General features: G+C 37.8%; 1 protein-coding gene across 1 annotated transcript in view; it reads left to right on the top strand.

Annotated features, from left to right (window-relative positions):
* Positions 1–12,569, top strand: part of DLEC1 (DLEC1 cilia and flagella associated protein) — a 69,107-nt gene that overhangs the window by 12,954 nt on the left and 43,584 nt on the right. The window contains exons 3-6 of the mRNA XM_063114593.1: positions 1,418–1,528; positions 2,862–3,061; positions 3,273–3,493; positions 4,366–4,444. Coding sequence (XP_062970663.1) covers positions 1,418–1,528; positions 2,862–3,061; positions 3,273–3,493; positions 4,366–4,444 — 611 coding nt within the window. The remainder of the gene's footprint in view (positions 1–1,417; positions 1,529–2,861; positions 3,062–3,272; positions 3,494–4,365; positions 4,445–12,569) is intronic.

A 12,569-nucleotide genomic window follows, 5' to 3' on the forward strand; every position in this document is an offset into this window, starting at 1 on the left:
ACTAGGCCAAACCTCAGAATCCTCAATTAACATATATCATGGGGGAAACACATATTCTTCACTTGTCTTACCTACATCCTTGGTTATGGGGGACCTCCAAAGGGAAAGACCATTAAAAGTGTCCTGTCTAAAGATAATGTTGGTTAATGGAGCAAGCAACAAAATTTGAAAACTTCCAAGTCTTTCTTCCATTCACCCTATTTATTCCCTAATTTTTATCAAAGTAATAAATATACATGGTTTTTAAAAATCATATCGTTTAGAAGAACTTCTAATGAAGTATAAAAAGCTTACACCTTTACATGTCATTTTAAACTTGTCCAAACATAAACACATAGAATGTGCAACACCAAGAGTGAATCCTAATGTAAAACATGGACTTTAGGTGATATGTCAGCGAAGGTTCTTGAGTTGTAAAAAAGGTACACTCTAGTGAAGGACGTTGATAACGGGGAGGCTGCGCATATGTGGGGACAGGAGTGTACATGGGAAACCTCTGTGCCTTCTCAATTTTGCCATGGACTTATAACTGCTCTAAGTAATAAAGTTTATTTTTAAAAGGAGCCTGCCTCCACCTCACATCTCCCAACCTCAGTCCCCTTGCCAAAGGTAGCCATTTCTAATTTTAATTCTTCTGGGTACTTCTAAATAATATGTTATTTATATGTTACATAAAAAATATGTCTTTACTACCATTTCTTGGCTCACCAACCATAGACATTAATTGTCAACTCCCCGCTCTATTAAATGAGATGTTCTCTCTCAGGTGTCTGTGGGTCAGTGAGAGGCTGGCTGATCTAGCTGGGCTTGGCTGGCTGGACTGGCTTCAAGCTGTGGGTCCAGCTGAGCTTGGCTCCTTGCTGTAGGTTGAGCTCAGGTCTGCTCCACGTGGATTAATGCTGGGGTCCACGATGAAGGGCCAGGTTAGTTCTCCTTATGACGATGGCAAAGGCACAAGAGGGAAGGGTCAGCCGCACGAGCACATTTCAAACCCCTGCCAACATCTCATTGGCCAAGGCACATCCCATGGCCAAAGTCAAGGGAGAAGAAGTATACTCCGTTTCTAGTAGCAGGAATCACAAAGTCACACGGCTAGGATGTGGATACAGAGAAGGGTGAAGAATTGGGGTCATTCATTCATCTATCATACTTATCTTAATTCTGTTTTGTTATAGACCTCTCTGTGCATAACAATATTTTAGCTCAAATGATACCACAACACAGCTTTGCCCAATTGCCGTGTTTTAAGTGGCTGATAAATATTTGCTGATTAGTGTTTTGAAATCTCAGCATTACAAGATTCTGAGAAGGAATTTTGGTAGATAGTTTAGGCTGAGAGGATGAAGAAAGTTTGGATGCAGGTTCTTCAGCGTCGGTCTGTCTTGAAACACCTTTGTCCTCGTTTCCTTCCATGTAGTGAAGACTGTCTTCAGATGGTGTGTAGACAGCAATTTGCTACGGAAACATCATTTGATCTGCCCGGAAGATTACTACAGTGACACAGTGCCATTTTGCTCTGCACCTAAAGGTAATGTTTCTGTTCTGTCTCAGAGCCTCTGACGTCTTTCCAGGGAAGTTCTGTAATAGCAGGGCTGCACTGGCCACCTTTGCAGTCATTTCCTTGTTCCCAGGGTTTTTTTTTTTTTTTCCACTTTAATTTTGATAGTGACTATTGGGAGGGTCAAATCTGAGCCACTTCCTTGCTAGCTCTCTAACACCTACCTGCAAGACAAAAGTTCCAACTCCTCCACATGAAATATATCAGCTGCCCAACACCAAGAGAGTTGAAAATGTTGTGATGTGGTTGAGTGAACCAAGAGAGGGAGGGATGGAGACGTAGGTAAGCAAGGGAGCAAGCTCCTGATGGAGTGAGAACATGGACCTAGGGGTTTCCCACACAGGAAAGGAGCAGATTTTTATCCTTTGAGAATGGAGGGAAGGATGGGGAGGGAGGCAAACAGGGGTGTGTACGTGTGTGTGATCTGGGACAGGTTTCCTGTGATACAGGAGGCCAGATCTGAGAATGAGGTGTGGGAGGCTGTGTTGTTTGCTTAAGCAGAGAGGTAGATTTTTGGAAGAGTCACCATGTGGATCCTGTGGCCAAGCAGAGGGATTGCCTAGTGGTGCCATGCTCAGAATACAAGCTCTCCAGCAGCCTGTTGGTGGGACTGTTTCATGACCTCTGGGACTGTAGAGCTGAGAAGGCGTTTGGGGTAGGAGGAACGGGATCCAGAGAATTGAGGGTGCAGATGAAAAAAGGGTACCACTGATAGCCTGAGCTGTGTAGGGAGGAAAGGCCAGAAAGAGGCAGCTGATTCAAGTGTCATGGGATACTAAGACACTTAGAATTTTAAAGTTAGTTGGAAACTCACTATCTTATGTGGGTAAATAAGGATGGAGCTAACGTGTACAGTACAGAGGATCTATCAGGCATTGTACTAAGAAATGTGTGGTGATACCAGATTTATTGCATTCTTATTAGCAATGAATGTTCTCATTTAACCTTTGGGGGATGATCATATAGATGTAAAAAGCTAATAGAAACTTTGATTCCTTATGTGAGCATTTTAGAAAGTATGTTCACATATGGGGTATGTGTGTGTGTCAGTGATCTACTCATGTTCTTGACCGTGTGGGAAAACTGAAAAATATTTTAATGCTCTAGTTCTAAGTCTCAAATACATAGAATAAGTTGCAGGAGTAATTCATACGCTGAACAGCATTTATATCTGGTTCAGTAACTGTGAAAGTTTAGGAGATATCAAGCTAACTGTGGCTTTGGTGGCTTTATTTGGTTACCTTAGAAATGTCCATCTGCTCGCCTTGGTACAGTAACTCAACTTGTTTTCTTGGTGCCATAGGCTCCTCCCAGCCTGGATATTCAAAAATGACATTTAGTTGTGAGAAGCGTTCCATCCCAAAGAAAGAGCTGAACGAGAAGCTTAAAGTTTCATGCAGGGAAAAGCTTGCTGAGTCTGAAGGTGATTTAGACTACACTATGGATAGCCTGACATGGGACTCAACTCCTAAGGCCAAACAAAGGACCAAAGAAACTGTCAAGGTTAGTTTTAAAGCCTGTGCATGGCAGGGTGTGTGGCCAGTGGGGACAGGGAGGTGGTGAGGGGGAGAGTCCAGATGACACAAGAAGTTATGATGAATCCACATAATGGAGAGTAGTTTGCACTGGTGTCTGTGGGCCGTGCAGCTGGCCAAGACGTCAACACACACAACCTCTTTGCTTGTCACCGACTCTATCCTTTCGTGTTTCAAAGAAGATGAGTTCACCAAAGAATAAAAACTGGATGAACCACTTACGTGTGCCACAGAGAGAACTGGAGCGACTTCGGCTTGCCAGAATGGAGAGTCGGAACCGCTTCCTTAAAAACCCTCGGTTTTTCCCTCCTAACACTCCATGTGGAGGCAAGTCTCTTGTTTTTCCTCCAAAGAAGCCAGCACCAACTGGAAAATTCTGGAGTGTAGATCCACAACAGAGGTATGTCTTCCCATGACTTGTACTCTCAGAAAATCTGACCATTCAGAGTAAAACCCAGAAGGTTCTGGGTCTGTTCTGGCTATGGAGGTCCCTAGACTTTTGGGGGGCAGGGTAGCAGTATCAGAACAGAGCAGGCCTTCAGGGTCAACCATAGATGTGGCCTTTGGACATGCCCCAGAGTCCTGGGTTTATGCTTTTCTGACCCGTTAAGGTCTTGAGAAATAGGAGTTGCTGTTGGCCCTTTATTTACATCTGAACAGTCTGGGTCAATGCTCCTTCTATGGGATTCATATGTCTTGGATAATAACAATGTTTAAAATTTGGTTAATTACAAATAACTAGTGTAAATTGTGATTTTTCTTTAAGAGAGTGCCTTTGGCTATATTTCAGTAATTCTTATGAAGGGAATGAATTGCTTCATGGGTTCAGAATTTTTTTTTGTTTTTTTTTTTTTTGCGGTCCTACACCCCAGGGGTTCATAATTTTAACGAGACTAAAACTATTAACGTTTCTTTATTAGATAAATAATATCTTTTTATTAAGAAAAATTAGAAAAGACTAATATTTGAAAAGAAAAACATCACATATTAAAAACTCAGTTAACGTATTGGTGTTTAAGCTTTCAGGGTTTCTCTTATGCATATTGAAAATGAAATATGTAGCTACATATATATTCACAAAGATTGGATCCTGCTATAAAATTATTTTGTAACCTGCTTCAACAACAACCAAAAAACCCCACCAGATGACATATTGTGAATATCTGTGATGGCTTGGGTGTGTTTATTTCTATATTAGTCACTCACCGCATAGTATTTCATTGCATGGATGAAACTAACAGCCTTTCTCTCCCCTCGTTTCCCCTCCCACAGTTGCGCTGACACTCCGGTGTTTCTAGCTAAGCCATCAGTCGTGTTTTTCACAGATTATGAAATTGGACAAGTTTATGAGGTAGAAATCTTGTTTCTTTACAGAGCCTATACCATCTGCTTCCTTATTGTTTTAAAGTCTTTATGATGGAGAAACTGGCAAAGACTTAGAGAAAGGGAGTAAAATAATTTCAGTTGGGGAGTAGAAGAGGGCCAAGGGAGAGCTGCTCAAGGACATATGGGAGGTGTTTATCTGCAGGGCCGAAGATTCCAGCTGTGGCAGCCTGTGCTCAGCTGGAGACCCTGAGGCTGCTGATGAGGTGAGCACAGACTGCCATGGGACAGTCTTCTCACCCACCTTTGCCTGCTGCTCATCCCTTTGACTTTATTTGGTTGCTGGAAAGTCATCCTGACCTTCCCTGACTGGATTAAATGTCCCTATTGCACGCTTATTTTGTACCATATGTTGCTGTTTTATGGCACAATTTTTTATTTATCTTCTCCACCAGAGTATAAGCCCTACAAAGACAATAATTATTTCTAGGTTTGTATTATTTTGTTACCGGTGCCTGGAATATAATAGGCCCTCAGTAAATATTTGCTGACTGAATTACATGAATACTTGGATGTGCATCTACCCCTCAGCCTTGCCTATCCCTGAAAAGGTAAATCAAGAACAAATGAAAGATACCCTATTTTACACATACACAATACATAAATAATATGACTTCCCAAGGTGTTTTGATAAGTTGATGAATGACAGCTCACAGATGGGTTAGTAACATTTTTATTCCTTTAGAAGGTTGTTAAACATGGAAAATGTTTAAATATATAGGAAGTATATGTAAAATGATGTTAAATTAAGCAGAGTACAACATGATTAGGACCACGTAAAAATCTGAGTACCTATGGCCAGAAGAAGCCACCCATAGTGTACAAAGAATCATACATAGTTAGTGCATTTCAGGGAGGGACTTATGGGAATCATTTTAAAAATAAACTTATTTGATGAAACCTTTTAAATTTAAATGTAAATAAAAATGAGAATTAGGTTTCTCACTGTTGCAGAAAGGTACAAATAAGGAAAGGGGGAAGGCTAGAATGAAGTCTCTGGTGCTGGATTGTGGTTGGAAGTAAAAGTATGGTTTCATGGTTTAAAAATATTTATGTATGTATGTGTGTATACACAGGTGGATAGATATAGGAATAAATATAGATGTGTGTGAATGTATGGATTAGTACATATCCCTATATTTCCTATCTGTATCAACTGAGAAGGATAGAAGTAGTGACACCCTAGCAGCAGTTAGCACACCTAGTGTCCAGATCTTGGTTTCTAAATGCCATTCTCTAGTAAAATGTACCAGGGGTCCTTGTAGAACTAGTTGATTCCAGGGTTCGGGAGGAGAAAATATAAGACAAACCTAGAGCATCTTGTGGTACCAGAAAGTAAGAAAGTGCTAAAACAGAAAGATAGAGATGGAGGTAGATGTGGGGAAACATGTCAAAAAGACACAGAACTACCAATGAACAAAGTTGGAACAATTTAAACTACATAATATATAATGATGGGGATGGAGTTTGGATGTGTTGTCCCCTCCAAAACTCATATGGAAATTTGATCCCTAGTGTAGCAGTGTTGGAAACTGATTGAGTCATGGGGGTGGATCCCTCATGAATGGATTAATGCTCTCCCTGGGGGAGGGGGGTAGTGAGTGAGTTCTTGCTCTATTAGTTCCCACGAGAGCTGATTGTTTAAAGGACCCTGGCACCTTTTCTCTCTCTCTTGCTTTGTGTCACCCTGTGATCTGCTTGTACCCGCTGGCTGCCTGACACTTTCCCCCATGAGTAGAAGCAGCCTGAGGCCATGCAAGAAGCAGCTGTCCCAGAATCATAAGCCAAATAAACCTCTGTTCTTTATAAATTACCCAGTCTCGGGTATTTCTGTTAGAGCAACACAAAACCGACTAATACAGATGATTTTAGATTATAACCCAAACAATAAAATAAATATCCATGAGTCTATACTGATACAAGTAAATATATGAATAAATAAATTAATGGGGGAGAAGGACAACTCTTTTTTATAGAATAATTTTAATTAATAATGTGGAAATAATGAGAGAAATTTAAAAATCACTGTTAAATACGACACTAATAAATTTCTGTAGGCAAGAGATACCAATGGATGCTAAAATTAGTGGCTAAAAGTTTAAGCAGAAACACATAATTGCATAGTCTCCCCCAGACACATCAACACCATACCCCCGATAAGACTTACTGAGAAGAGCATATGACCTCTGTGATACACTTCCCAGTAATGTATAACCTCAATCTAATCATGAGAAAACATCAGACAGACCCAAATTCAAGGACATTCTAGAGGACTTGCTACAAAATAACTGGCCAATACTCTTTAAAACGTCTCAAAGTTATGAGCAACAAGGAAAGAAACTGTCACAGATCGGAGGGGACTGAAGAGACATGACAGCCTAATGCATTTTCAGACTCTGAATTGGGTCTTGGAACAGAAAAAGAATGTTGGTGGGAAAACTGGAAAAGTCTGAGTAAATTCTGTGGTTTAGTTAATATATTGTACCAAGCTTAATTTCTTAGTTTTGATTGTTGTTTTGTTATGTGAGGTGTTAACATAAGGGGAAGCTGAGTGAAGAGTATATAGGAACTCTCTGGATTATTTTTGCAGCTCTAGTAAATCTAATATTATTTCAAAATAAAGCATTAAAACTATGTGTGTATTGGGGAGAGTTCCAGTTCTGGCAATCTGCCAAAATATGAAAATTCTAGAACTGAAATTAAGTACACAGTAGAAGAACTTAATGGCAGATTAGACACAGACGAAGGGAATACTAGCAGATCAGTAGAAATTATCCAGGCTAAAGCATAAAGAGAAAAAAGATGGAAACATACAGAAAAGAGTGTTTAAAAATATAGGGCATAGTAAACAGGTCTATTGTGTAATTGAAGTCCCAGAAAGAGAGGAAAGAGAGAGAGTGGAACAGAAGCAGTACTTGAAGAGATAATGGATGTGAGTGATCCAAAAGCAATAAAGACATCAAGCCATAGAGTAAAGCATTAACAACCCTAAGCAGAATAAAATAAAAGAAAACCATACCTAAGCACATTGTTATAAAATTCTGCTGTCAACCAAAGAAAAAGAAAAAATTCTTAAAGTATCTAGAGAAAAAAGACCCACTCCTTTCTAACAGAAATGATAGAAGCTAGAAAATTTTCAATTGGAAGCCTCAAAATGATGAAAGAAAATAACTTTCAACCCACAATTCTTAACCTAGTGAAAATATTCTTCAGAAATGAAGATGAAATGAAGACATTCTCAGAAAAACAAAAACTGAGATAACTCATCACCAGAAGACCTGCACCAAAAGATTTTTTTTTAGTTAGAAGAATATGATGCCATATGGAAGTATAGAAATGCAGGGAGGAATGAAAAGCAACAGTAAGGGTAAATTTGTGGAGAAATATAAATTAATATTAACTATAAAATAATCATAGTAATAATATAGTATGATATTTTAAATATATGTAAAATTAAAGGCATGACAACTGTACCCTAAAAGTGGGAGGTGTGAGTGGAATTCAAGTGTTCTAAAATCCTTGGATTGTCTTGGAAGTATATAAGTGGTAATTTATATGACAACTTTAATAATTCAAGGATACCTGTTCTAATCTCTGGGGTAATCATTAATCAAATAGTAAAGTAATATAAAAGTAAAAGGCTAATAGATGGAGAAATGGAATTTTACAAAAGTTCTTGATTTAATAGAAGGCAAGAAAAGGACAGAAAAGAACATGACTGGTGCTACAAATAGAAAATAAATAATAAGATGGTAGATTTAAATCCAAATTTATCAGTAATTGTATGAAATGTAAACGGACTAAATACTCCAATTAAGAGAGGAGGATCAGGGCCTGCCTGTGGCTCACTTGGGAGAGTGTGGTGCTGAAAACACCAAGGCCATGGGTTTGGATCCTGTATAGGGATGGCCGGTTAGCTCACTTGGGAGAGCGTGGTGCTGACAACACCAAGTCAAGGGTTAAGATCCCCTTACCAGTCATCTTAAAAAAAAAAAAAAAAGAGGAGGATCATTAGACTGGGTAGGAAAACAAAAACCAACTAAACATTACTTATATAAGATAACCTTAAAAGTAAGGATACTGGGCCAGCCCGTGGCTCACTCGGGAGAGTGCGGTGCTGATAACACCAAGGCCCGGGGTTTGGATCCCATATACGGATGGCCGGTTCGCTCACTGGGTGAGCGTGGTGCTGACCACACCAAGTCAAGGGTTAAGATCCCCTTACCAGTCATCTTTAAAAAAAAAAAAAAAAAAAAAAAAAAGTAAGGATACAAAAAGATTGAAAATGTAAGGATCAAAAAGATATAGCAGACAAATATTAACCAAAAGACAACTGGTGTGGCTATACTAATATCAGAGAAAGTAGGCTTTATGGCAAGAAGTATTACTAAACGGACAGAAAGGAAAAGGACTTTTCCTACTGATGAAAAGTAAGAAAATCCATCCAAAAGATACAACTATTTAAAAGCTATATACACAAACAACCTAGCCTCAAAATGTATAAGCAAAATTTTACAAGACCAGAAGGAAAACAGAAACAATAGCAAACATGTAGGATATTTTAACATTCTTTTTCCAAAATCTTAAAGAGCATGTAGACAAATAAATCAGTAAAGATGTAGGAGAATTGAACAATATGGTTAACAAGCTCTACCTGAGTTATACATAACACTGCACCCAGCAATTGCAATATATGTTTTATTTTCAAAGTGCACATGAAACATTTACCAGAATTATCTGTGTTCTGGGCCATAAAGCAATTACCTAAAATTTCAAAGTATTGAAAGCATATAGAGCTTGAACCCAGCAGACTTAATGTAAAACTAGAAATTCCCAAATATTTGGAAATGAAGCAATTCATTACTAAATCAGAGTCAAAGAAGAAGTCATAATTAGAAAATAGAAAATAATGTCATTTTAGGTATTAGAAATAATATAATAATTAGAAATAGAAAATAAAATCATTTAAAAATGGTACATCAAAGCTTGTGGGCCATGTTTTGAGAAAAATTTATAGACATATTCACATATTAGAAAATAAATAGTCTGAAAATCAGTTTTCTAGGTATACATCTCAAAAATCACAGAATAATAGTAAATTAAACCTAAAGAAACTGGAAGGGAAGGAAATAATAAAGACAAGAACAGATTTTATGAAATGGGAAACAAACGTACAATAAGATCAGCAAAGCCGAAAGTCAGTTCTTTGAAAAGATTAATAAAATTTATCAATCCCTGATCAAAAAGAAAAGAAAGAAGATACAAATTACCAATATCATGGGGGAAAAAGACATTATTACAGATTCTACAGACATTAAAAAGATAACAAGAGGCTGGCTGGTTAGCTTAGTTGGTTAGAGCATTGATGATGATGGTAACATCAAGGTCCATGGTTCAATCCTTGTACTTCCAGCTGCCAAAAAGAAAAAAAAAGTTAACAAGAGGTTTATGAACAACTTTATGCCTAGAAATTTGAAACTATAGAAGAAGTAGACAAATTTCCAAGAAAAAACAATTTGCAAAACAGATAGATTGCAACAGTCCTATATCATGACACTGAATTTGTAATTTAAAACCTTCTCACAATGTTCTGAAATTAAATGTGGTCATGGTTGCAAAACTCTGTGAATATACTAAACACCATTATTTTATACACTATAAATGGACAAATTGTATGGCGTGTGAATTATATCTCAATAAATCTCTTTAAAAACAACAATGACAACAACAAGAAACCTTTCCACCTATAAAACGTCAGGCCGGCTGGCCATTTACCTCAGTTGGTTAGAGTACGGCCTTGTAACACGAAGGTCAGATCACTGTACCAGCCAGTGACCAAACCAAACCAAACCAAACCAAACCAAACCAAACCAAACCAAACAAACAAACTTCAGGCCTTGATACCTTGACAGTGAATTTTTTCTAACATGTAAGGAAGAAATGCAACAATCTTGTATTAGTTCATTTCTGTTGCTAAAGCAAAATACGTGGAACTCTGGGTAATTTATACAGAAAACAAAATTTACTGCTTATAGTTTTGGAGGCTGGGAAGTCCAGAGTCCAGGGAACACCTCTGGTGCAGTGACACTACAGCAATACAGGGTGTCACAGGGGGAGAATGGAGAAGCAGAAAAGAGAAAGACTCTCACATGCTCTATTTTTAAAGCCCTCAGAACCACGTCCCTGACCTCCATTGTTAATCCATCCATTATGGCATGGTCCTACACAATCTGATCACCTCTTCAAGGCCCACCTTTTAAACATTATAGGATTTCCCACCCTCTCAACATTATCACAGTGGGGACCAACCCTCCAACACATTTCACTTTTGCAGAACACAATTCAATCCGTAATAAATCTGAAACAAACTCTTACGGAGAATAGAAAAAGAGAGAAGTCAGCGCAACTTGTTTTATGAGACAAGCATAATCTTGACATCAAAACCTTAAAAGAATTGTTGTAAGAAAGGCTAAACTTTGTCATGAACAGAACTACAGAATTTCTTAACAAAACATTAGCAAACTGAATTCAGCTTTACGTAAAAATGATAAATATCACGACCAAGTTGGTTTGATCTAACAATGTAAAGTTAATTTAACATTCAAAAAGCAATCAATGTAATTCACCACATTAACACAATGAGAGATAACTCATATGGTCATCTTTTAATACAAGTAGATGCAGATAAAATTCAATACCTTCTCACAATTTTCATAATTTATTTATTTATTTTGGTGACTGGCTGGTATAGGAATCTGAACTGTTAACCTTGCTGTTATAACACCACACTCTAACTAACTGAGCTAACTAACCAGTCAGCCCTCTCATGATTTTTTAAAAACTCTCAGCAAAGTAGGATTAGAATATAATTTTAGTAATTTTATAAAAGGTATCTACAAAAATAAAACTCTCTTTATTCACAGATGATATGATTGTACACCTAAAAAATCAAAATAAATCCACAGATAACTTACTGGAATTAATAAGTAAATTTAGTAAAAGTTTTTTGATATAGAGTCAATATTAAAAAAATAAATTTTATTCCTATGTACCAAAGAAAACTATTATAAATGAATTTAAAACATGATGCTATTTCCAGTGCATAAAAATCAAATCTAGGAATAAACAGATATATGCAATACTTTGATGGAAAACTAAAAATATGGTTGAAGGAAATTAAAGGAGACCCAAATAGCTGGATAGATATACCCAGTGGTGAGCTGGAGTCAGGTCCTATTATCTTATGAGAGCTGGCCATGCACATCTCTTCCCAACTCCATGTTCAGGGATGTCACACTGGGATCTTGGAAGTGACCACAGAGGGAGTGTTTACACCACAGGAATCAGCAAACACTACCACATCAGGGCTCTCTCCCACCTTCAGTAGTCAGTCTTTAAACATTTACCAGCACACTACTGAGTATACTATATTCATGGATTGGAAGACTCATTAATAGATGTTGTCAAAGAATAATGCAGAGGTATTAGTTATCGACATGCTCAGATGAGGAACAATAGGCAATAGACTGCTGTCAGTGAACAAAGGCAGAAACAGAATTATAACTGAGAGGAGAGAGGAAAAGGCTGGCTGGGAACAGTGAATCTTGTTCACATAGTTTTGGGGTAGTGAAGAGGCCAGTTGGGCAATCTGTCTCTAAGCAGGATGAATAAGGTTATCAAAACAACTTCAGGGTTTTAAGAACGAATTTTCCAGAAACTTGCAAAGTTAACTGTGAAGTATATGTGGCAGACTGTGTCTTTCAGCGTCCTCTGGTAGTACCTTTATTTTAGTTAGGCCAGGCCTGCACCATTTCCCACATCAAAATTTCTCAACTCTCCCCATTTTGGTTAAAAGTTCCTAAAGGAGAGGGTTTAACCGTAAGGGCTTTAGTCTCTGAAGCAGAATCATTATTGGATGTTGGTTTGATATCAGCTGTATGGCAGCATTTAAATGTCAAACAGTGAAGGAGAGCAAAATATACTAGGGCAGTTACAAATATTATAAGAAATATCTGAAACCTGTATTGTATCCACTTTTTTTGGCAGGTCTAATCAAGAGAATATGTCTTAAGGATCAGTTAGGTCAATCTTAG

Source organism: Cynocephalus volans, chromosome 11, assembly GCF_027409185.1.
Source record: "Cynocephalus volans isolate mCynVol1 chromosome 11, mCynVol1.pri, whole genome shotgun sequence".
Classification (NCBI taxonomy): domain Eukaryota; kingdom Metazoa; phylum Chordata; class Mammalia; order Dermoptera; family Cynocephalidae; genus Cynocephalus; species Cynocephalus volans.